This window comes from Notothenia rossii (genome assembly GCF_949606895.1).
Source record: "Notothenia rossii genome assembly, chromosome: 9".
NCBI lineage: Eukaryota > Metazoa > Chordata > Actinopteri > Perciformes > Nototheniidae > Notothenia > Notothenia rossii.
This window is the reverse complement of record NC_136907.1, coordinates 78,791,734-78,816,565: the sequence shown is the minus strand read 5'-3', so window position 1 is coordinate 78,816,565 and position 24,832 is coordinate 78,791,734. Positions and strand designations below refer to the sequence as shown.

At 42.4% G+C, this 24,832-nt stretch overlaps 3 protein-coding genes across 3 annotated transcripts in view; 2 read left to right on the top strand and 1 right to left on the bottom strand.

Moving 5' to 3' along the window:
- Positions 1-87, bottom strand: part of LOC307020561 (GTPase IMAP family member 9-like) — a 12,351-nt gene extending 12,264 nt beyond the window's left edge. Inside the window, exon 1 of the mRNA XM_079652018.1 lies at positions 69-87. The gene's annotated coding sequence lies outside the window, so the exon portion shown is untranslated. The remainder of the gene's footprint in view (positions 1-68) is intronic.
- The window catches only part of LOC307020564 (GTPase IMAP family member 4-like), a 186,245-nt gene that overhangs the window by 112,564 nt on the left and 48,849 nt on the right, over positions 1-24,832 (top strand). The gene's annotated exons all lie outside the window — the stretch shown is intronic.
- LOC307020548 (uncharacterized protein) overlaps positions 1-24,832 on the top strand; it is a 26,630-nt gene extending 1,798 nt beyond the window's left edge. The window contains exons 2-3 of the mRNA XM_079651993.1: positions 109-204; positions 17,839-24,832. Of these exons, the coding sequence (XP_079508119.1) occupies positions 111-204; positions 17,839-21,434 (3,690 nt within the window). The 5' untranslated portion in view covers positions 109-110 and the 3' untranslated portion in view covers positions 21,435-24,832. The remainder of the gene's footprint in view (positions 1-108; positions 205-17,838) is intronic.

Below are 24,832 nucleotides of genomic sequence, written 5' to 3'. Positions count from 1 at the left end.
TGCATCCCTTTAAGTAAAAATGTGTAAAGAAAAATACATTTTGTGTGGGTAGATGAACAAGAGATTACCATTAACTAACAAGCTCCAACCTTTTCCGTCCATTCAAAGCGATGGAAGGCAGCGGGACGATAGAGGTGGCGGCGCTCGGACGGCCTTTCAGCCTCGGCATGTTGTACGACTGCCGCAAAGACTCCCTCGTCCCTGGTGAGAACTCGTTTAAAAAAAAACGAATGCATCATCACCACACTTTCAGTATTTCAAGTTATTAAGGTTTTTCATCTAAGATCTTTGTCATTGTTTAAAAACCTACAGTACAGGTTTAAAAAAAAAAAAACGCATTTAATTCATGTAGCGCTTTACTCAAAGACGCTTTAAAAAACATGACATACAAGCATAAAACAAACATACATACATTAGTGTCAAAACAAGATTCAATAAAAAATAATTTTGAGAACATTTTTATGACATATTTATGACATTGAGTTGTGACAGTTTCAAGGGATTTAAAAATATATGTAATTTATCAAACCTGTGTGGCCGATTCAAACACTGCTATCTCACATTAATATAATGCACATATCATATAAAACTAAGGCCCACAATACTCAAAAGCAACACAGTCAACTTAGATAAGGTGTATTAGATACAGGTTTCTTTTTTGATCCATGGAGATAATGTTATTGATCGAAAATGGGCACTTCTCTAGCTGGTGGTTAAAAAGGCAGGTGCTCAAATCCCCTTTGAGGTCTATCTGTACACCTGCCTTCACCCCAGGTCTGGACCTTAGTCCTGGTGGTCTTTAAGATGTTTGCATCTCCGAACCTGAGGCAATGGGTGTGGTTATTATGGTGGAGGAGGTCAGAGAAATAGGGGGGGGGGGGGTGATGATTAGTATTTTGAAGTCTATCCTGTATTTAATCTGGAGCCAGTGGAGGTGTGAATAACCGGAGTGATGTGGTCTCGGCAGCGGGTGGAGGTACATACTTGAGTTTATTGATGATTTTGTTTGGTTAACCGTAGAGGATGCTACTGCAGTAGTCAAGTCTGTAAGTGATGAGAGCATGGATGAGGGTTTCAGCAGCAGTAGAAGAGAGGGAGGGTCGGAGGTAGGCAATGTTCTTAACCTGTTAAGCCTCAAGCCCGTTTTTCAGGTCTCAGGCTTAAAAATGACATGCCAAGAACAAATGACTAAATATTCTCTTCTAAAAGGGGTAAATTAATAATCTTTTTTCTCAAAGCAATAATAATAATACACCTGTGAGTTGGATGTAGAAGAGTTAGAATCAATGTAGATGCTTTTATTTTAAAGTAAATTCAGATTGAACATAGTAAAAAAATTTAAATGATAGTTTCCGTCCAAAAAAAACGTATTTATTACTTATAGTGAAAACCACCGTTGAATGATGGGATAGTACTAAAAGCTTTAGGAATCCAAACTATAACACATAATAAGCACCCTGTATCTAGATTGGTGCAAAACACGTGAAATTTGACCTTTTTAGAAATCCACCTCTGGGGTCATTTGGGTGTATTTGGCATATCTCTGGAACCCATCGGTCGATTTTGGTGATTGACACCTATTTTGAACCGTTAGAGCCAATAGAATCGAGGGGGGATTCCTAAATCCATCTAAACATTACCACTGAGGATTGAGAGTGATGCGCACATAGTTTGCCCCAAACCGGAAGCTCTCACAAACTCTATAGAAAAATACGTTGAATTCCATAAATATGATGATGGATTATCAGTAATCATTTCAAAGTGACACAGAGACATTGGATTAACCTTCAGAAGCATTTATATGCGTTTTAATGCCATTGAACACAACTTTGATCAGAAAACAGCAAAGATAAGACGTATTTGCCGTTTTGACTCCGTAAACTGAAGTTGTGTGTTGTCTTTGCTGGCTTTCGCTGCCGTGAGTTTTGGTCGCACAGTGATGATACTTATACATTACATTACATGTCACTTGTTAGACGCTTTTATCCAAAGCGACTTACATACTCAATACTGTGGGCATACCCCACAGGAGCAATTTGGGGTGAAGTGTTTTCAGGGACACAACGACATGCTGACAGCAGTGGGGTTTGAACCTGTGCCCCCCTTGTCCAAACACCAACGCACTAGTCCACTGTGGCACAGCCCCCATACCATTGGAATCTGTGGAATCTCAGCTTTCATATGATATCTAGTTTGAGCAGATTACATGAAGTATAAAATATTGCTACTGTGAGTTATGTGCGAAGTGCGTTAGCACTCTTTGGCCTAGTGCTAATTCAGACGCTTACCCTAACCCTAACCCTAGTAATCATTTTTGACCTAAACGAAACAGAAGGCTAACACGGAGCGTCTGAATCACAAATTTTTATTTACAATTATATATTAGAAGCACATAGGCAGTTCAATTACAACACATACTACAGATTACTGACGCAGCCACTTCAATTAGAAACACAAACACTAGTTAGGGACCTTACAGCAACACTTTACACCAACAAAATCATAGACAAAAAACAAAAACAATATCTGGATGGTCCGGAGGAGCCCAGGCCCCGTCTTTTGTACCTGCTCCCCAAGATCCACTCAGAATCCTACAATATAACAGAATACATTTGTATTAAACCTGGTCCTGAAACCACTATACCTAGACTCATCAAACTCAACATAAAAGGTTGCACAGGAAAGTGGTTCATGCAGGATTAAAAAAATAGGATAGTTTAAAATCACAATTGTAATCAGGAGACATGATACACAGTATGGCAAATGACTGGGCTGCTGTGCAGGGCTACAGTTTATCAACTCTATGGATAATGGGGTAATGAAGATCATGTCTGCAGGCAGTTGGGAGGTCAGGGGACTGCAAAGGTAGGAACACGATGAGGGCAAATGGTGGGAAGGAGAGTTAGAGCAGGGTCTGAAATTATGGCAGGTGTTAGTGGCAGATAAATGAAAATTATTTATATGTTGATAAATGAGACAAATAATTGACAGAAAGCTTTTTAAGAATGTCTATACAGCTCAAATGAAGAACAAGCACACTTATGGCTGAATTATGGTTCTTTTAACACAGGCCACAATAACAGCTCTGGATAAAGTCGGAGGTATGCAACTGGCAGAAGCATTTGAGAAGATCGAGTGTTGCCAGTTAGAGGAAAAGTAAAAGAAAAACAGTCATTTTCTTTTGAAACAACAATTTCAAGAGTGCATTACTATGTTAACCATTATTTGTTTTCTACTTTTGTTTTGAAGTGAAAAAGAAGACATGGTAATGTAGACGAGAAATGAAATGGAGAGACGTGGACTTATGCAGTGACTTTCTCAATATAAATGTTGAAAAATCTAATTTCCCTCAGTTGCATTTTCACTAATATAATTTAGGTTTCACAAATCTAAAACTGTATTATAAAGAATGTTTAGCCTCTCTGGGATAAACTAGTCCAGATTTGATGAGTCTAGGTATAGTGGTTTTAGATCAGAACTTGGTCTAATGTGGTCTAAATGCGAAAAAAACACTCAGAGGCTGAGAGATCGCCGTGACTTCCGTACATATTAGTCTTGGCAAATATGGAGAGGTTGTTTATCTTCATGCGGACCTATCGTTACCCTGATTTTAAGATCCGTCCAGTGTTTGAGCTTTATTTATTTCATGAGCACCGCTGATAAAATGTCCCACGATCACTTCCTCTACTTTTGTGTCTCGAGTGCCGGTGTTCTCACACACAAGCACACGCACACTCGCACCAACAAAAACACACACACACAAAGCGGAGCAAAGCAGAAACAGAAACATGTATTTTTCTAGGCAAAACACACACTGACTGACTTCTCATGGACAATATTTTAACAGAAGGCACTAAATACCCGACTGATGTGCAATAACATTACAGGAGAACGCCCATAAGGCTATCGATCACAGAGCTGAACTGACCAATCAAAATCTGGGTCCTGCCTGCTTCATTTGCATACAGTGGCTGACTAGTGAACGTGTTGGCCATATGAACGGCAACTAGTTAACGAGTGGATACATATTGCAGCTTACACGTTAACTAGTGAATGCAACATGTTCACTAGTTAAAGCCTCTTTTGGTCTTACAAGCTGACTATTGAGGCTCAAAATGTGCACAAGTTATCTAGTGAGGTCCAAATTGTCCACTAGATACACTATTATAATTGTTTTTACCTTACTAACTAACTAGTTACACACACTTTATCTCACTAGTTAACTAGTGAAGCCTTAGTGATGTGTCAAAAAAATTCACTAGTCAACATATATGACTTTTGTTGTGTATTAGTAAAAAGACATTAATGAAGCAAGAGACAGAGGATACGGGTAGCCTACTAAGCTCTTTACTGTTGTTCATGCTTCCCCGCCACAGCATCAACTCCCGGGCATACACTTATTCTCTCAACATTGTATATTACTCTGGTTACACTGCGCCCCCTATTGGCAGGAGTATATCAGAACACAACAATTCCCCCCTTCCTAAAAGAGTTGCTTCTCCACTTGAACAGTATGCATAACATTAGCATTTTAAAACAGACACTTCTGTAGTAACCATCTGTAATAATAATAACTTCACATATCACAATATGTAGAGCATTTTCAAACATTAATTCAACCACAGTGTAAGTGACATAGTCCTCAATCCAAGCAGGCTGCTTTCTGATTCGCTGGTTCCTGCTCTGAGCACCATGCACTGTAGCTGGCTCAGCAGGCCTGACTTCTTCTGATGGAGGAGTGAATGTTTCTGGAAGCACCGACAGGTGTGAAGTATCCCAGGTTTTTCCATTATCCAGCGTGTAACTGTGAGGTCCTTTCTGCTTGGTCACTTTCAGAGGCTCACTGAACTTTGGCTTTCCCTTTTTGACATGCAGCGGGTTTCTCACACGCACCAGGCTTCCCGGATGTATTTTGGGAATCTTGGCATTTCTTTTTGCATCAGAATATGTTTTCATGTGTTTCTTTTCCACTCTGTCTCTCAGTTCCTGATCCTGAGTATCAGTAAGCTGTGGCAGGATTGAGAGTTTGGTTCGCATTTTTCTTCCATACATGAGCTGGAAAGGAGATGTCCCTGTAGTGGCGTGAGGTGTAGCTCTGTAGACCTGAAGAAACTCAGCAACGTGAGCTTTCCACGGAGCGTTCTCTCTCTGTGCAGTGAGAATGCTTTCCTTCAGCACTCTATTTAGCCTCTCCACCGCTCCATTTCCTTCTGGATGGTAGATTGTAGCCCTGATGTGTTGGATGTCTCCTTCTTCTAGGAAAGAGGCGTATTCTGAGGATGTGAATTGTGGACCGTTATCTGTCACCACAGACACGGGGTTCCCTTTTTGGCTGAACACTGATCTCATGAAGGTGATCACTGTTGCAGTAGTGCATCTTGGGGCAAAACACACTTCTGGCCATTTTGAATAGTAGTCAGTCATAGTAATAGCAAACTTACAGTCCACCAGACCAGTCTCAAATGGGCCTACGATGTCAAGTGCAAGCTTTTGCCATGGCCCCTGAGGCAGAGGGACTGGTGTCATAGGTTCAGGGTTAGTTTCAGCTGTCTTATCATTCATCTGGAAGGACACACAGGCGGCGATAACCAATTGCACCAGTGCATACATTTTAGGCCACCAATACAAGTCTCTGAGTCTCTGTTTTATGTGTACAATGCCTTGGTGGCTCTCGTGTGCTAAGGGTACCATGTGTGAGTGTAGCTTTACTGGAACAACTAACCTGTGACTCCCTCTCAGAATGAGTTGTTCATGTGCAGAAAGTTCATTTCTCACCTGGTAGTACAGCAACATTTTAGCAGGCAGGCCTTTGGATGAAGCTGGCCACCCGTCTGTCATGTAGTTGCGTAGCTGACGTAACTCTGGATAGGAAGTGCAGGCATCTGTGAAGTCAGACGAGGGAACAGCAGTCAGCAGAGCAGAGACAGCAGCAACAGTCTCTGGTTCCGTGTCTGAGGTGCAGTCCTGTCCGTGTGGCAGTGGCAGGCGGGAAAGGCACTCTGCTGCATGGTTCTGAGCACCGGGTCTGTAGACAATATCATAGTTGAAGCAGAGTAGCCTGGCAGACCAGCGTGCTACTCTCATACCAGCTCTCCCCATGCCTTTTGTAGCCAAGACTGTGGTCAAAGCTTGGTGATCAGTCCTTAAGGTGAACTTTGTTCCCCACAAGTAGGTTGTCCAATGCTCTGCAGCCCACACACAGGCCAAAGCTTCTTTTTCTACCACAGAGTACTTTCTCTCTGCAGCACTAGGAGAGCGGGAAGCAAATGCCACTGTTCTTTCAGTGTTGTCAGGATGTATCTGTGTCAGCACCCCACCTATGCCATAGTCTGAGGCATCTGTAGACACTATGGTGGGCAGTGACGGGTCAAAAAGAGCAAGTGATGAACTGTCTGTGATGAGTAGTTTAACCTGCTGAAAACTACTCTGTGCCTCATCAGTCCATGTGAATGTAGCTCTGCGTAGCACATCTCTCATTGGTTCCACCACAGTTGCATAGTTCTGTATGAACTTGGAGTACCATGATGTTAGGTCAAGAAAAGACCTCAGAGTCACTAGCTGTAATGTGGTCATCGTTCCTAACACAGCCCATAGGTACAGCTGTATTAACAGGTGCAGATGCAGTAGGTGTCGGTGTAGTAGGAGTTGCAGGTGGGGTTGTTATCTCTCTGACTGTCTGCTCTGACTTCAGTACCACTCTGTTTCTCATGATGACCATTTCCAGTGCCTCAAACAGGTCCAGGCCCAGCAGTATTGAACCTGACTTCACACTGAAAGGGGTAGCTGAGGCAGTATTTCCGTCATGGAATGCACGTAAATGCAGTTTCCCTAGTACTGGGATTCTCTGTCTTGAGTATGTGACTAGAGGAACCTTTGTAGGTTTCAGTGGTATGTGACTGAAGTAGGTCCCGTACACATGAGCAGGTTGCAGGGACACTGAAGAACCAGTATCTACTATCATCTCAAATGACTGGTTAGCAGGAGAAAGTCCCAAATCTACAGTGCACATTATTTTTCTTCTCTTTTGGGGCAGTATCATTCAGCAATAAAACAGTCAGTTCTGGAATAACGACCTCCCTCACTTCATATTTTTGTTCTGAACGACACACTTTGGCAAAATGCCCAGTTTTTCCACAGGATTTGCATATGTTGTCTGTAGCAGGGCATTGTGTGGAATTGGCCATATGTTTATCTGAATCACATCTGGTTAAAATCACTAATAACATCCTCCTCTTAGAAGACTCTGGCCTCCTCACCATCCTCATCCTTCTCGACTTCAGCGCAGCCTTCAACACAATCAATCATTCCATCCTCCTCTCATGCCGGCATAGCTGGCATTGCCCTCTCCTGGTTCACCTCAAATCTCCTGGACAGCAATTGTTCTGCCCTCACTGTCGTTATGAGTACAGATATGGAGACAGATAACTCCTCGACAAGTGGCAAGCGTTTATCTTCTTTAATAAGATGTTTACATCCACAAGTCAACAGAATAAAAAAGCAATGCTTTCAACAACATAGCAAAGAAGGATGGATGCAGATTCAAACAATGATATTCTCCTCTCTGTCCCTTTCCATGGATGTATAATAAGAACTGGATACAGCGTGGAAGGCGGGGCCTCATTCATTCCTATGAGAGTTGCTCATTGGCGCATGGATGACAAAATGGCCCAACTTTTGAGAGAGTGAAACGTCACAGATTACCCAGCATGCCTGAGAAGTACAAGTATGTGCGCTCATAGAGCATGCACAGCTTTAACCACGCCCCCAAAAGGCTTGTTCACATCACAAGCACTTCAATTTGCGTACACGTAACAGCACCGCGCGTTCTGGATTATTATGATGGATTTGATATTAACGAATAACGAGGCGGCCGCGGCAGCTAGCAGCTAGTCCAGCTGCTAGCTAGTGTAACGTCCGAGCCATTAGTAATTATGCTAATGAACACATCAATCGTTATGTACTTTTATATTAAGCTGATGTAACAGGATCTAGTGATGGTTTTGTTCAGCATTGCCAGCTTCACTGTTGAGCTTTATGTTGTGCCCAGCATTATCCTGTGCTCTGAAATCAAAATGTGGATAAGCATAAAACAACACCAACATAAACACTACAATACAACTTGTTATTTGACACACAAGGTTGCTCATTTGTGTGTATAAATATACAACACAGGCTATATACATATATATATATATATATATATATATACAAGTATAATTAATACAACTGTTCATTTGATTAGACCTTTGACACATATATCTTTATTTATATATGAATAAGTATGACTTCCTCGGGCGATATCATATGGTATAGCTAATTAATCTGGATCAACTCGTGTTGTGCCCACATGCAAAGGTTGTAAACTCTGGCTTATCCCTGCGTGGTATTATAGTAATAGCAAACAGCAACGTTCAACTCCTTTTAATGGTATATTGCAAGTGCAATAAGAAGCTACAGGGACGTTAATCTACGTCGGTAATATTAACTTTATTTAATACAAGATTTACATCCTACAGCCCATGTAGTATAATATTTTACAAATGATGAATTACAGCAAACATGTGCAATATATCCATTATTACAGCTCCGTGGGCTGGCAGTTAGGCAATATGGGTCTGTTCTTATTGTGCATCCATGGGTAAAGGATAAACTCATGTAGTGCTGAACACGTCACATCACATGAACGTGCCGGGCGGCGCGGTCCCGTGAGTTGGATGCGCGTTCATAATGCAGAGGGAAATAACTCTCAGAATAACGTTATTAGCACATTTTACAACTTGAGGAACAAATGTTTTTAATAAGGGCTATACAAGTGTTCAGACTGGGTAGTTTATTTATTTAAAAAAGAATTATCCAACGATTTACAGACCACTCTTTCCTAATGTAAGTCAATGGGAAAAAGTGTTTCCGGGCCTGGCAACCAAACGGAAGTGTAGTACCGCCGTTTTGCCACCACGAATATTTTCATTCCTGGGGACTTGTCCCTGTCACTACCCGATCCGTCCCCCTGCCCAATCGGTACTGCGCATGTACAAGATGGTCCGCGATATTGGACAACTCGAGATGTCAACCCAAGATGGACACTTGACACAGTGGCTTTTAGCAAAGCTCAAAAATAAAACGAGTGAGAGATGAGTTATTGTTATTACAACGTGACTTCACTATTATTTAACAACTCTAGTTATGGAGTTCTTTTATTTGGGGTTAAGTACATTGTCAGAATAAGTGATAAATTAATTTAACTTCAGCCATATGTCATACATGTTTGCATACATTCACAGTACATATTTATTCAGTATGATAGCTGTCTAACAGAAGTTCAATTAATTTCTCACTTATTCTGACAATGTACTTAACCCCAAATAAAAGAACCCAATAACAAGAGTTGTTAAATAATAGTGAAGTCACGTTGTAATAACAATAACTCATGTCTCTCTCGTTTTATTTTTCAGCTTTGCCAAAAGCCACTGTGTCAAGTGTCCTTCCTGGGTTGCCGTCGTGAGTTCTCCAATATGGCGGACAATCTCGCACATGCGCAGTACCGATCGGGCAGGGGGACAGATCGGGTAGTGACAGTCCCTTTCAACCACGACTCACATGTGGGTATCACTTCCTATGTTTTTAATGTAAGTCTTTCCCATTGGCTGGTACTATCAAAAGAAGAAGAAACAAACAGCAACAGCACCACCTGCTGGCTGGAGTAAGACAGCGTCTTAGACAGCACAGCAATCATTACATCTTCAGAAATAACTGCAAATCCTCCACCACCCCAGTCGCGTTCCGTCCTCGGTCCCCTCCTTTTTATCTTGTATATCCTTCCCCTCGGACATATCCTTCACCAACATGGCATCTATTTCCACTGCTATACCGATGATACTCTACTCTTCCTCTCCCCCAGATCCATCACACCCACCACCCACTCCACCCTCACCGCCTGCCTTACAGACCTTAAATGATGGAAGCAACCTGATTTACTCAAACTCAACTGGGATGAATAAGAAATACTTGTCATCGACCCAAACTCAATCGCCTGCTCTGCCCAGTCACTCTCGTATCGTATTCTCGTATCATATTCTCTCTCTTCTTCCTGCCGCATGCCAACCACCTCACTAAAACTGCTTTTTTATATCTTAAGAACATTGCCTACCTCCGACCCTCCCTCTCTTCTACTGCTGCTGAAACCCTCATCCATGCTCTCATCACTTACAGACTTGACTACTGCAGTAGCATCCTCTACGGTTAACCAAACAAAATCATCAATAAATTCAAGTATGTACCTCCACCCGCTGCCGAGACCACATCACTCCGGTAGTGTTGTCACGATACCAACATTTTGGTTTCGATACCGATACCAAGTCAAGAATTGCGATTCCGATTATTTTTCGACACTTTTCCTAAAAAAAGGGAAACAGTCTTGAATGTAATTATTGTGCTTTATTTCACACCAGAACCATAACACAAACTTTTAAACAATGAGAACAATAAACAAAATAAATGACAATAATTCATATTAAATAAAATTAAGCATCATCTCAAACAACTTTTTTGTTTTATAAAGCGTTTTATAAAATATAATTTTTTATATATTTTATTAACATGTAATATAAATAATTTTTGACAAAATGTACATTGCAGATGTTAGCCACATTGGTAAGTTAGCTAAAAAGAGAGCCATATTAGACAGTTATCATTGTCATTAATTGCCTCGTCAAACTAAGAAAATGTTTGTTTGTCACAAAATAAATTACACTTGTTTGACTTAGATTTGAGGGCATGGGCATGAGCATGATGTAATTATGTTATCACATTCGCTAACCTGTCTGTCTTTAAATTCTTTAAACAGCTCTGGATGCCGGTTGACGAGGGGCTTAGCCAAGTTTGATGTGTTGGCTCCATTGGTTTGCAGGGATCTAAAACATGTCTTACAGACAGGCCTCGTGGTGTCCGTAGGCTTGCCCTCACTGTCAGAGATATAGCTCAAATACTTCCAAATTTCGCTTCTGGCGTCTTTTTTGTCAACAAGCCGAGGCGCAGCGGCAGTTACGGCCCGTCTACACTACAGGCATCGAAAAATGCTTTCAACGCTTCGCCCATTCACTTGAATGGGGTGACGTAGAAGATTTGTAATCTTCGCCGAACTGCATTGTGGGGAGCATGGCATGGCTTTGCAAGCATCACGAGCATCTATCGGCATCAAAAGTTGAACAATGTTCAACTTTTGAGGCTCAATGCTTGGCATCAGCCAATCAAATCCCGTTTATGCAAATCCCGCCAGTGCAAGCGCTAGCCAATCAAACCGCGTGCAAGCTGGGAGAGCCAGACCGCAGTTCATTTCCTCATATTCCAAACGAGAAATTACGGTAGCAAATCACCCGGTTCTTTACGACCAGAACTATTTACCGGGATACAAACCGGAGGAACCAGTCATGGAGGGAGGTGGCAGAGACAGTGGGTGAAGCTGGTAGGTTTTTCGCCTGTTTGGAGAGTTTATATCCAGTTTACTTCGTTTAAACATTGCTATTGCTTTGTATGTCGGGGGCGGGAGATTCATGTGATTGGTTGTTGGTCGCGTTGCTCGCAAAAAATCGCCAAGCTTCAGACACGCCCAGCTTCAAGATTTGTTGATGCCTGTAGTGTAGACGGGCCGTTACACTCCCACTTGCAGCCATGCTTCTCATTTTCTCACATGCTCTGGCAGCTAGCGCGTGCACGAGAGAGGGGAGGACCTTAGAGCGTGCTTGAGAGGGGAGGCACTGCAGGCACGGCTGCAGTGCAGGGAGTGGAAGCAGAGCACTGAACACACACGGCTCTTATTAAAACGGCGCTTTCTCACCGGAGTACTTTACCCCGTCATTCTTAAAGTACCAATACTAATGAAACGGAGGAATCTTAACGTTTTTAACGGCAGGGTATCGCGGTACCTTTCAAGTATCGGCACACCGTGCAACACTACACTCCGGTTATTCACACCTCCACTAGCTCCAGATTAAATACAGGATAGACTTAAGGCGAGACACGGCAGGCAAAAACATTTTTCATGCACTGGTCAATTTTAAGACGTTGTGCTATTTTGATTCCATAACATGTTTTCTTTCAGGCTTTTGGAAGGAAAACATACAAAATACACATTTAGGTGTTTATTTTACTATAGTTTGTCTATTTGCGTCTGCAGGTTTCTACTAAATTCACCAAAAGTTAGCATTCTAACGTAACATAAAGTACCGCGACCGCTGTTTGCACCATGTCATCAGAGATATCGTTGGAAAGCTGTGTCTCTCCTGCACAATCTCATCGGATCCAAATATGGTCATTTCCTTTGTATCAGCAACCAATCGTGAAAATACAAAGGGGTCTTAAACCAAGAAACTAAATCTCATTGGCTGGTGTCAATTTCTGTCACGTGGTGTGCTAAAACACTTCTTGGTTTAGATTTCGCTGGAAATGTAAATCTCAAAATGGCAAAAGAACAGCGATAAAATTTTTCACAGAGAAGACAACAACAATTGTCACTTGCACGAAGCAAGGTTATACAAAAAACAAACGATCCCGAACATGAAATACCTTCACGGAGTGCGTCGAGGCGCAAGCTGTCATCCAAAGAACAGGAGGGTTTAGCTAGCGCCTCACTGCAATCTTTAAAGGTCGTTTTCTCAAAATTTGTTTTTTCTCCTACTCTGAGTTAGAAATGTAGATACACCAAACCTTCCAGTTATATTCCTATCAATATTATGAAGGCTTTTACAGAAGGGTTTGTTCATATATCATTCAGAGCCTGCATTATACAAAATTGTTTACCTAAAAACATGGTGAACATTTATATTTTAGAGCTGTTGACAGTATTTTCTGATTTTTGATAAAAAGAGATATCCCAAATCCCTTCTGTAAAAACTTTAAATGCTAATATGACTACAAAATGAAAGAAGAAGTTCGAACCTGACTTTATCCAATGTTCAGAATTGTGTTCCTGAAAGTATTAAAATATGCGCATATTTAATGAGATTATGGCTCATTTGCATGGGGGGTGGGGGGGAGGTGCGGTGCCCCTACAAACATAATCCAATTATATGGGAAACACTGATGATGATAATAATAATAATACAAAAATATATTTATTTTTTATTTTCTTATTTTTTTATTTAATTTTGAATCATCTCGCGACCCCCCCTATAACATATAATAAGTACCCTGTATCAGGATTGATGCAAAACAAGTGACATTTGACTTTTAGAGGTTTAGCAACAACAACAAAAAGACCTCTGGGGTCATTTGGGTGGATTTGCCGTTTCTCTAGAACCCATTGGTCAATTTGAATGATTCACACCTTTTTTTAACTGATAGAGCCAATTGAATCGAGGGGGAGATCCTAAATCCACCTACATGTTAAACATTGAGGAGTGAGAGTGATGCACACGCAGCTTTCCCAAACCGAAAGCTATGTTACGCTCTGAAAACTGAAAACTACGCTTTTTGCCATAAATATGAAGATGGATTATCAGTAATCATTTCAAAGTGACACAGACACATTGGATTAACCTTCAGCATGTTGTATGCGTTTTAATGCCATTTAACACAACTTTTGATCTGAAAACAAAAAGGTAAGACATATTTACCGTTTAGGTCATCAGCATTCTTTTTTGTGAATTACTTCAATTTTGGAATAAAAACATTAAAACAAAGAGTTGCATTTGTTAGTAGTGAAGGAATTGAACATGGTTTCCATAGACTTGAGAAGTTTGTTAATGGTAAAGGAAAGTGTTTTGGGATTATTGGAGCATGATTGGATGATGCATGAGTAATTGATGGAGTGAGCAATGTTGAGAGCATCTCTCTACTGTTGTAGAGAGATTCCCTTTTTTGGAGAGTCTTTCAAGTTGACAACACTTGCTTTTGAGGAAGTGGAGTTGGTCGGGATACCATTTTCTTTTTTTCACCCAACAAGAAAACAACGCGCACGTTTCTTGCATTGGGTTTAACATTAGGGCCAGGTTGCTGAGGATTTTTACTTTGTGGACAAAGTTATCATGATGATAAAAAAGTCCTAAGTTTTTTGTGAATTGAGATGCAGGAAATTGAGTGACATTCATTCCTTCATTTCAGCCCAGAATAAACCACCAACAGTGGTGAGATATTTAGTTTAACTGACTAGACAGTAAGCATAAAGAAAATTGGGCCAATGATCTCTCCAGAACTCTGAATGGTAAAGGCACAGATCAGGACATTGATGTTGACAAAATCCAAATATTTTTACGCATGGAAAAATGTTGCATGAAACAACTCAGATGCAGATGGAAATGCAGAAGCGGGCCGTGTATTTCACACCTAGGCCTTCAGTAGTTTCCTACCGGAATTAATCCAGCTCTTAATCCCATTTGTATGACGTCACGGCTATAGGAACCATTAACCTGTTAAGCCCCGAGCCTGTTTTTCAGGTTTCAGGCTCGAAAATGACATGCCCAGAACAAATGACTATAACTTAACTTCTAAAAGGTTTATATGAATATTTTGTGTTATCAAAGCAAGGTTACATCTGTGAGTTGGATGTAGAAGTGTCAGAATCAATCTAGATTTTTCTGTGTCAGAGTAAATTCAGATGGAACATCGCAAAAAAATGTAAATTCTTGTCTCCGCCTAAAGAAAACTCATTACTTATAGTGAAGACATTACATTACATTACATTACATTACATTGCATTTAGCTGACGCTTTTATCCAAAGCGACTTACAATAAGTGCATTCAATCAGGAAGATACAAACTTGAAGAAAACAGAATCATATAAGTACATCAGGTTTCATAGAGCCAAACATTTCAAGTGCTACTCAACTGGCTTTAGATAAGCCAGCCCTTTATTGGTATATAAGTGCTTTGTTAGTAATTCTATCTCTCGAAGTGGAGTCTAAAGAGATGAGTTTTCAGTCTGAAGAAGATGTGTAAGCTTTCTGCTGTCCTGATTTCAATGGGGAGCTCATTCCACCATTTTGGAGCCAGGATAACAAACCCACGTGTTTTTGCTGACGGGAACATGGGTCCCCCTCGCAGTGCGGGTGCAGCGAGCTGGGGTGTACGGTTTAACCATGTCCTGGATGTAGGAAGGGCCAGATCCATTCGCAGCATGGTACGCAAGTACATGTGTCTTGAAGTGGATTCTAGCAGTTACTGGAAGCCAGTGAAGGGAGCGGAGGAGCGGCGTGGTGTGGGAGAATTTTGGAAGGTTGAAGACCAGACGAGCCGCTGCATTCTGGATGAGCTGCAGAGGTCGGATGGCACATGCAGGTAGACCCACCAGGAGGGAGTTGCAGTAGTCTTGGTGTGAGATGACGAGAGCCTGGACCAGAACCTGCACTGATTTTTGGGTCAGCTGGGGACGTATCCTCCTGATGTTGTAAAGAGTGTATCTGCAGCAGCGGGTTGTAGCAACGATGTTTGCAGTGAAGGACAGTTTGTTATCTAGGGTCACACCCAGATTCCTTGCAGTCTGAGTCGGGGAAACAACAGAGGTGCCGATGTTGATTGTTAGGTCAAGAGTGGGACAATCTTTTCCCGGAAGGAAAAGCAGTTCAGTCTTGTCAAGGTTGAGCTTGAGGTGATGAGCAGACATCCACCGAGAGATGTCAGCTAGACAATCAGAGATGCATGCGACGACCTGGGTCTCTGAGCGGGGAAAGGACAGAATTAGTTGGGTGTCGTCAGCGTAGCAGTGGTATGAAAAACCATGCGGGCTAATGGCAGACCCGAGCGAGTTTGTGTACAAGGAGAAGAGGAGGGGACCAAGAACAGTGCCCTGAGGGACCCCTGTAGTTAATTGACAAGGGTCGGACTCGGACCCTCTCCAAGTAACCCTGTAGGTGCGGTCTTTGAGGTATGAGGTGAGGAAGTTAAGTGCAGTGCCTGAGACTCCAAGTTCTTGGAGAGTGCGAAGGAGGATCTGATGATTCACCGTGTCGAATGCAGCAGACAGGTCCAGAAGGATGATGACAGAGGAGAGGGAGGCTGCTTTAGCAGTGTGCAGTTTGTCAGAGACAGCAAGGAGAGCAGTTTCTGTTGAGTGACCTGCCTTGAAACCAGACTGGTGCGGATCCAGAAGGTTGTTCTGATGGAGATAACAGGAGAGTTGTTTAAAGACAGCGCGTTCAAGTGTTTTAGACAGGAACGGGAGGAGAGAGACAGGCCTGTAGTTTATAACATCAGACGGGTTGAGAGTGGGTTTCTTTAGGAGAGGGTTTACTCTTGCCTCCTTGAGACTGTTTGGAAAGTGACCAGAAGTTAGAGAAGTGTTGATGAAATGGGTGAGAAACGGTAGAATATCAGGAGCGATAGTCTGAAGGAGGTTTGAGGGGATAGGGTCCGGAGGACAGGTGGTAGGACGGGCAGAGGTAACGAGGGTAAGAACCTCACTTGGAGAGAGAGGGGAGAAGGAGGTCAGTGTGTGGGTGAAAGGTGGGTCTGGTGACCCAGCGGTGAGTAAAGGTGAGTCAGAAAAAGAAGAGCGAATATCATCAACCTTTTTTCAAAGTGGTTAACAAAGTCGCTTGACAGAAGGGAGGAGGGGGAGGGGCTTTGGGGGGGTCCAAGAGGGTGGAGAAGATGGAAAATAGTTTTTTGGGATTGGAATAGGAAGATTGGATATTATCTTGTAAAGAAAGTGCTTTTTGCCTGAGTGATGGAAGCAGAGAAAGAGGAGAGCCTGATAGGTTAGGAGGTCGTCATGGTGTCTGGATTTCCACCGTTTCCGCTCTGCTGCCCAAAGGATGGTTCTATTAGCACGCAGTGCGTCATTTAGCCAGGGAGCAGGAGGGGACTGACGAGCCTGCCGAGATGTGAGAGGACAGAGAGAGTCCAGAGTGGATGAGAGAGGACAGAGAGAGTCCAGAGAGGAGAGAGGACAGAGAGAGTCCAGAGAGGATGAGAGAGGAGAGAGGACAGAGAGAGTCCAGAGTGGATGAGAGAGGAGAGAGGACAGAGAGAGTCCAGAGAGGATGAGAGAGGAGAGAGGACAGAGAGAGTCAAGATAGGAGAGAGGACAGAGAGAGTCCAGAGAGGATGAGAGAGTAGAGAGGAGAGTTTCTGCAGCAGAGTTTGGAGGCAGTTAACTAACTAATTAACTAATTAGTTAACTAATGTGGCGAGAATGAATGTCGTTACTAAAGCAAGAAACCCAAATAACACAATTCAACAAGTCTCCTTTCACTGCAGCCACAGCTGCACCACATCATCTCTAGCAGAAGCATCAATCTGTACTTCATAAAATGACAAGAAATTATCTCTTGTAAAGGAAAGTCATTACAATTTCTCTTCTGCTGTCACCCATTGTGGGTTGAAAAAATTGCTTTAAAATCAAAACACAAATATTGTACCTTGTAAAGGACGCTACACATGCTGTGTGCCAGCATGTCGCTACCGGTAGCTACCGCTAAACACGCTAGTGTCTGCTAGTGCTGACAATCCAATAAAAGGATGTGAAAATGCCAACGTCATTGTAGGCCTGCTAGATAGCCCCGGTGTAGCCAACTCAAAATCGGATTTGTCAATGCAACAGTTTCATTGCCATGTGTTTAAAAGTACAAGCGCCCGCGCTGTTGATTCTGAAGGCCTCAGGATAGATTTATTGATTTCAGCATGAAGACCTGCCTTCTAGTAGACTAGTAGTTGAGAAGTGGACATATTAGCTTTAACTAATTGCTAAAGAGCGTTCTACTCAGGTGTCTTTGCAGGTGGCAGAGGATCCAGGTTTTTACTGCTGCAGAGGAAGGCATTTTTTTTATCAGACTTTATCCTTAAATGTAGTGTGTATTCACATTTAATCTGATTCTGGGAGCTTGATTCTTGCTTCTTCTTTTGCAGGAATGACTTTGTGGGACCACGAGGACCTTAAAAATCATATTGGAGAAAGACCACAGAACTATAATGATTTTTATATAGTTGCATCTGAGTCAATTGAGGACAAATCTAAAGCACTAAACGTTGAAGCATCACTGAAGGCAAGTTTCTTGGGTGGACTGGTAGAGGTTGGTGGATCAGCCAAATACCTGAACAATAGTAAGACTTCCAAAAATCATGCCAGAGTAACTCTGAATTACCAAGCTACCACAAAGTTCCATGAACTGTCCATGAATCATCTTGGGAGAGGCAATGTGGATCATCCATACGTCTTTGATCAAGGAATAGCAACACATGTAGTCACAGGTATCCTTTATGGCGCGCAAGCCTTCTTTGTCTTTGACCGTGAGGTGTCTGTCAACGAGAACCATCAAGACATTCAGGGCAACTTGACGGTGATGATCAAGAAAATTCCCTTCCTTTCAATAGAGGGTGAAGGCTCGCTGAAAATGGAAGACAAGGACAAAGCAAATGTTGAGAAATTCTCCTGCAGATTCTTTGGAGACTTTTTCATCCAGAAACCTCCAACATCCTTTCAGGATGCAGTAGAGGTGTACCAAAGTCTGCCAAAGCTGCTGGGAGCCAACGGGGAAAAGGCAGTACCAGTGAAGGTCTGGCTGTTGCCTCTGACATGTTTAGATTCTAAAGCCGCTAAACTTGTCCGTCAGATAAGTATAGGATTAGTTCAAAAATGTCAGAGTGTCCTGGAGGACCTCAGTGACCTGGAGATGAGGTTGAATGATGCACTGAGAACCCAAACTGCACAGCTGTTCCCACAGATTGGAAAAAAACTCAAAACCTTCAAACAGATGTGCTCCGAGTTCAAACTGAAATTTCAACGAACCCTGGCAGAGAAACTTCCATCAATCCGAGGAGGAGGAGAAGAAGAAGCTGTGCTCGCAGAGGAACTGAGGAAGACATGTTCTTCTCCTTTCAACAGCAAGGACCTGAACGAGTGGATGGACTGTAAGGAGAGAGAAATCTACACCGTGATGTCTCTGACCGACATGATGACAAACACCAAGATCATCTCATCTCAAACAGACCTGTACAAAGAAAGCTTCAAAGCAGAGCATGCTGTGTGTTTTGTCTTCACCTCGCTGGGAAGTGATGAACCGTACCTCTCAACTTTATCAAACTACCTTCAACAAACACCCAAACCAGACGATGCCCAAGATCCACACACTCCAGATCTATGGTACAACTCAAGAGAAGAATGGAAAGCAATGCGGCAGAAAGCAAAGCTCTTCAGTGATTTTGCAGAGGCCAACAAGGAGAAGAAGAACATCACATTTCTGACAGTGGGTTTAACAAAGGAGACACAGAAAGGAGCCAGCATCGACCTTTATACAGACAGCTTTTCTGCCAATGAAAACTTTGAGCCGCCTTCAAAGCCTGCAACAGTAACAGGAAGTGATATAAACCACAGCAGTGTGACGCTGAAGATTTCTCCACCCAGATTTGGAGCAGAGGACATCACCTCCTACTCTGTTGAGTACTGTGTCAGTGGAGAGGACGGCTGGAAACAAAAGACAGCATCCAGAGCTGAAGAAGTCACAGTGAGCGGCCTGAGTCCTAACACAGAGTACGTGTTCAGATGCAGGGCAGAGACACCAGTAGGTGCCGGGCCAGCCAATGAAGTCAGTGGATCCATTCAAACCTTACCCTGCAGCCCTCCTGGGAAACTCCACATTGAATCTACCTCAGGTGAGATATCAGTCAGCTGGGAGAAACCTGCTGAGCTCGGACAAGATGTCCACGTTTTGAGCTACATCGTGGAGTACACCAAACCAGACCAACAGGTGAAAGAGGAAGATCTCCACTGGGAGCAAATGATGGCAGGAGCTGAGAAGGTGATCATTTCAGGACTTCAGCCAGAGACAGAATACGCTGTCAGGGTCAGGTGTGATTGTGGTGCAGCTGGAAGAAGCAAAGAAAGCATCGCTGTTAATGTCCGCACAACTAAACCTTTACTTCTCCAAGAACTCCTCAAAAGTAAAAGCAAGAGGATCAACTCTGAATCTCCCTCAGTTTACAAACTGCCTCTGACAGAAGAAGACATGGACATCGATGGATGCCGGGGGTACACCTTTGGCGAAGAAAGCATGAGACAAAATCGCACAATAATGCTTCTTGGAACAACTGGATCTGGAAAGTCCACTCTGATCAATGCACTCATCAACTACATAGTTGGTGTAGAGATGAAGGACGATTTCAGATTCAAGTTAATTGACGAGGATCACCCAATTAAAGGTGAAAGCCAGACCTCTGAAGTCACAGTGTACAAAATCAACCACCAAGAGGATTTTAAAATCCCTTTCTCTCTGACCGTTGTGGATACCCCAGGCTTTGGAGATTTAAGAGGAATACAAAGAGACGAGGAGATCACAGAACAGATACGTAAACTGTTCTCTTCAGAGCGTGGCGTCAGTGAAATTGACGCTGTGTGTTTTGTGGTTCCAGCTTCTTTAGCTCAGTTCACACCAACACAGAAGTACGTGTTTGATTCTGTGCTCTCCATCTTTGGCAAACATGTGGCAGAAAACCTCCAGGTTCTGGTGACATTCTCAGACGGCCAACCCCCACCAGTTCTAGATGCGATCAAAGCTTCAGGTGTCACATGTCCTAAAACAGAAGACGGGCTGCCAGTTCAATTCACATTCAATAATTCTGCATTGTTTGCACAGAACCAATCATATGCTGCTGCTGACTCGAGAGGAGATGAGGAAGATCAGATGTTCTGGAAAATGGGGGCAAGAAGCATGGAGAGGTTCTTTATTGCTTTAAATAAGTCAACAACTATACGCTTTACATTGACAAATGAAGTCCTCAGAGAAAGAAAGCAGCTCAAGTTCTCAATTGAAAATGTGCAAAAGCAGGTTAAAGTAGGGTTAGCCAAGCTTTGGGAGACAAAAGAGACAACTGAACAACTTAAACTGCATGAAGCAGAGAGCAGCAGAAATGAGAAATTTGAGATTGAAGTAGTTGTCACAAGGGCTTTTCAAGAAGATTTATCTTCCAGTGGATACACCGCCACCAACTGTCAGGCGTGTCATGTCACCTGTCACTGGCCATGTCCACATCCCAACGATGCAGATAAAAAAAAGTGTGTAGCAATGGGACCAAATGGAAACTGTACTCAGTGTAAAGGCAAATGTCATTGGAGTCGACATTTTAGCCAGAAGTACAGATGGGAGTATAGGGAGGTTAAAGTAAAGCGAACAGTGCAGGAGCTGACAGAAAAGTACCTGAAGGCCTCAAAGGCTAAGGGAACTGTTCAAGAATTGATCGACCAGCTGAAGGCTGAATATCAGCGTCTTCAGGCTGAAGTGAGGGAGATGATGCAGAGGACTGCTGAGTGTCTAACCAGACTAGGAGAGATCGCACTGAAGCCAAATCCTCTCTCAACTCCAGAGTACATTGACCTGCTCATTGAGGGAGAGAAATCTGAGGCCAAGCCAGGCTGGGAGCAACGAGTCCGGTACCTGAAAGACGTGAGAGGACAAGCAGAGGTCATGGGTAAAGTAGGCAGAGGAGAAAACCTGCTTCAAAGTCAATAATCTCAAACAAAAATCAAAACCAGCTCCAACCAAGACAAGAGCTGAACTTGATAAAGAAGAGACGTGTATATTAACAATTAAAGAAGACAAGAGTCCTTGATGGCCAAAACAACCAAGTGACGATGACACACATTTTCATGGGTCATTTATTTTTATTTTCTGTTCTTACAAAACGTTATCGTTTGACTTCTTTTTTTTAATGAAGGATTCAATTTTTTAAATCAAGATGCTTTGTTTTGAAGAAATGCTGAAGTAGACAGCCGAGAAAAGCTCCTCCAGAGTCCATCGTGATCACAAATCATTTGTATGAAAACCAAACCAAGACCAAACAGATGCCAGCAAACCAAGAGGAGATCTATCAACGAACTGGAAGATGTCTGTGTTTTTATATCTGAGATGATCTCACCAACCCTGGGACCCATCTACTTCCTGTTTGGCATGTGTGTTGCTATGGACCAGGGGGAGTTGGTGCCCCGTGTGTGGCTGTTTGGATCAGCGGTTCTGTAGGAATATGAGAGAACCCGGTCCACCCAGCGCTGAGGTGGAATGCAGTTCAAAGTGAAATGTTGGACTCTTTACTTCACGACTCTACTCTTTACTCTTCTGCATCGGGTACCTTTACATTTATTACTATAGCTTCATTTTGAGTATACTTTTACATAATTTTACCTATGACATTTTGAATGCAGGGCTTTTACTTGTAACAGTATTTTTACAGTGTGGTATTATAACTATAACCAAAGTAAAGTATCTAAATACTTCTTTTGTCAATGTTACAAAACATGAAGTCCAAATAGACCCGCACTTAGAGCTCTAGCATTAATCAATGGCTTATAATTAGACCCTCCAGAAAAACGCGATCGCAGAATTTACCGCATAATCAGCAAAATAGAGCAGATATTTAAAAGGCCGCATATTTATCAAAAGGCCGCATAATCCCCGCATTTTTCCACACAAAGTTGAGAAAAAAAAAAGTGAACTCGTCTTGACGTGACGTCATCAGCTGGTGCATCACAGAATGTAAACAACACTGTATAGAGTGAACGTGTGGAGCTCACACGATAGAGAAAACACCAAGATGAAAAAATCTAATCCATCTCATTTACCAACGAACATTTCTACTAAAGACCGGGCAAAAAGTGGGGGGAAACTATTCTGCACCCCTTGCAACTGTGTGTTGGAGCCATAGACTGTATATTGGTTGGAGCATAAGAGAACATCGACGGTGAGCATCAACTTCCAAAACCCTTTCGAGGGCTACAAGAAACAAAGTGAGTAGCCTACAAGATTGAAGCTGGTCAGATAACGAACGAGTAAGTGAAAACAGAATGAGGCGGAGAAGTGTGTGTGTGTCGGGGGGGGGTGGTGGTGTGTGTTTGAGATTAAAATAGCCCAATTGCTTTTACAATAAATAAACATTGAATGTGTTTAATTGAATAGTAAAGGGGTTTAACGTTAGTGGCAGGTTGTGTGTGAGAGAGAATAAATAAGACAGCCCAATATTTAAAACTTTTTTTATTCTTTTTCCCCGCATATTTAGCATATTTCGCAACTTTCCGCATATTTCGCAACTTCCCGCAATTTCACCGCATAAAATCACATAAAAACCCCGCATGTTTAATCGTATAATCAAGGATTTTAGACCGCGTTTTTCTGGAGGGTCTATATCAGGGGTCGGCAACCCCTGGCACGCGTGCCAGCATTGGCACGCGGCACCGTAACCAGTGGCACACTAGGAATAAGTGGAATAAACGTGCAATAATATTTGAATTGTATTTTCGGATCCTGAACGAGACCGCCGCCAGAGCGCGTCTACCTGCAGAAGCCATGCACGCAATGCAGCCCCGCTGACTTTCTGCCGCTTTCCTCCGTGGTGCAGTGCTGATCGTTTCACCACAGAGGAAAGCCCTTCACAAATTGCAGTAGGCCCGGCGCTGGGCCTACCCATAAGGAGCTGTACAAATGCCGCAGTTTTTGCGAGGCTGTGTCTTTAGTTGAAAGCCCAGTGGCAATCTGCTCATCGAAATAATATGCTACAAAGGGGCGGACTGGCCATCTGTGTGTTGAACTTTCCTGTCGGCTCTCAGACCGTAGTCGAGGAGGGCAGAAGCAACAAGCTTCAGGTTCAATAACCCACTTTAGCTTAAATGACTGGAGAGAGGCGAGCTCTTCTTGGGAGGCCGTTGCATTTATTTAGCTGTTCTTCTGTTTCACAAAATACATCACAGACCTCTGTTTTTCTGCTTCCTCGTTTCACTTCCAGAAACATACTCACGTTCCCCCCTCACTGTCGCTCTGCCATCCACACAGACACATGCACAAGCCACACCTCTCTCTCTCTCTCTCTCTTAAAGGGACAGCGATCTCATCTCACTCTGCATGACCCTAATAACATAACATGTGTGTTCTGGAGAATCACAGAACGGACGATTGTCCTTATTATTATGCCGTTTAAACCAATTATTTAAATGTAGTAAATGTGTAAGTTTCGTTGACAGGTCCACACACTGATTCCCCGCAGCGAGGCTCCCCCCGCCCTCCGGCTGATAGTTCACGAGCGTCAAGCTCCTCAACCCCTCCCCCCCCCACCGTTGATAATTCTCGATTGTCGGCACGCTGATAACATTTTTTTTTTTAAATGGCACTTCATATCAAAAAGGTTGCCGACCCCTGGTCTATATAATGCTTTATTTTTCTTCTGCACAAACATCTTCCTGCTGAAGTAATCTGCATGTTCTATTCGACAGAAAGTCAAATGTACCATGTGTATGAAATGTTATTGTGTGATTGTTTTGTGCAGAAATCTTTTACGTCATGACACCATTACCACCAATGTAAAAGTTTAAACCTGCAAGTTTATTAAAAGTGATGTTTATTTTTCTATTATGGTCATTTACAATGATCAGATTATTGCTAAATGTTTCATTCTGCTCTTCATTTTATTTCATTTGAGATTTGTAACTTTATGTGATTTCTTTAATGATTTATTGTATTGTTGAGTGTCCTGAAATGATACGGTGGCTCCTGCTGGATGATGGAGACGTTTCTAAACGTTTAACAATAACTCAGACTAATGGAACGTTTATTTTAATCAGAACAACAGATATGAGAAATATGAGATTAAAGAAGATCTATCAACAGCTGAAGGGAAAAAGTATAACTTTTAAATCTAGTATTTTTCACATAAAGTTTGAATTTATTTCCATTGTAATCGGTTTACTCTGTTGTTGTGTTAACCGGGTTATCAGCTTCCTGCTTATTTTAATTTTTTTACAATTAATTTAGCATTCTTTGAGTTTTAAAAACATTATACCTGATACTGATGTGTATTGATTAACATTTACTGACAGATGGAGAAATCATTCATTAACAATAAATAAATGTCATTTTGTCTCAAA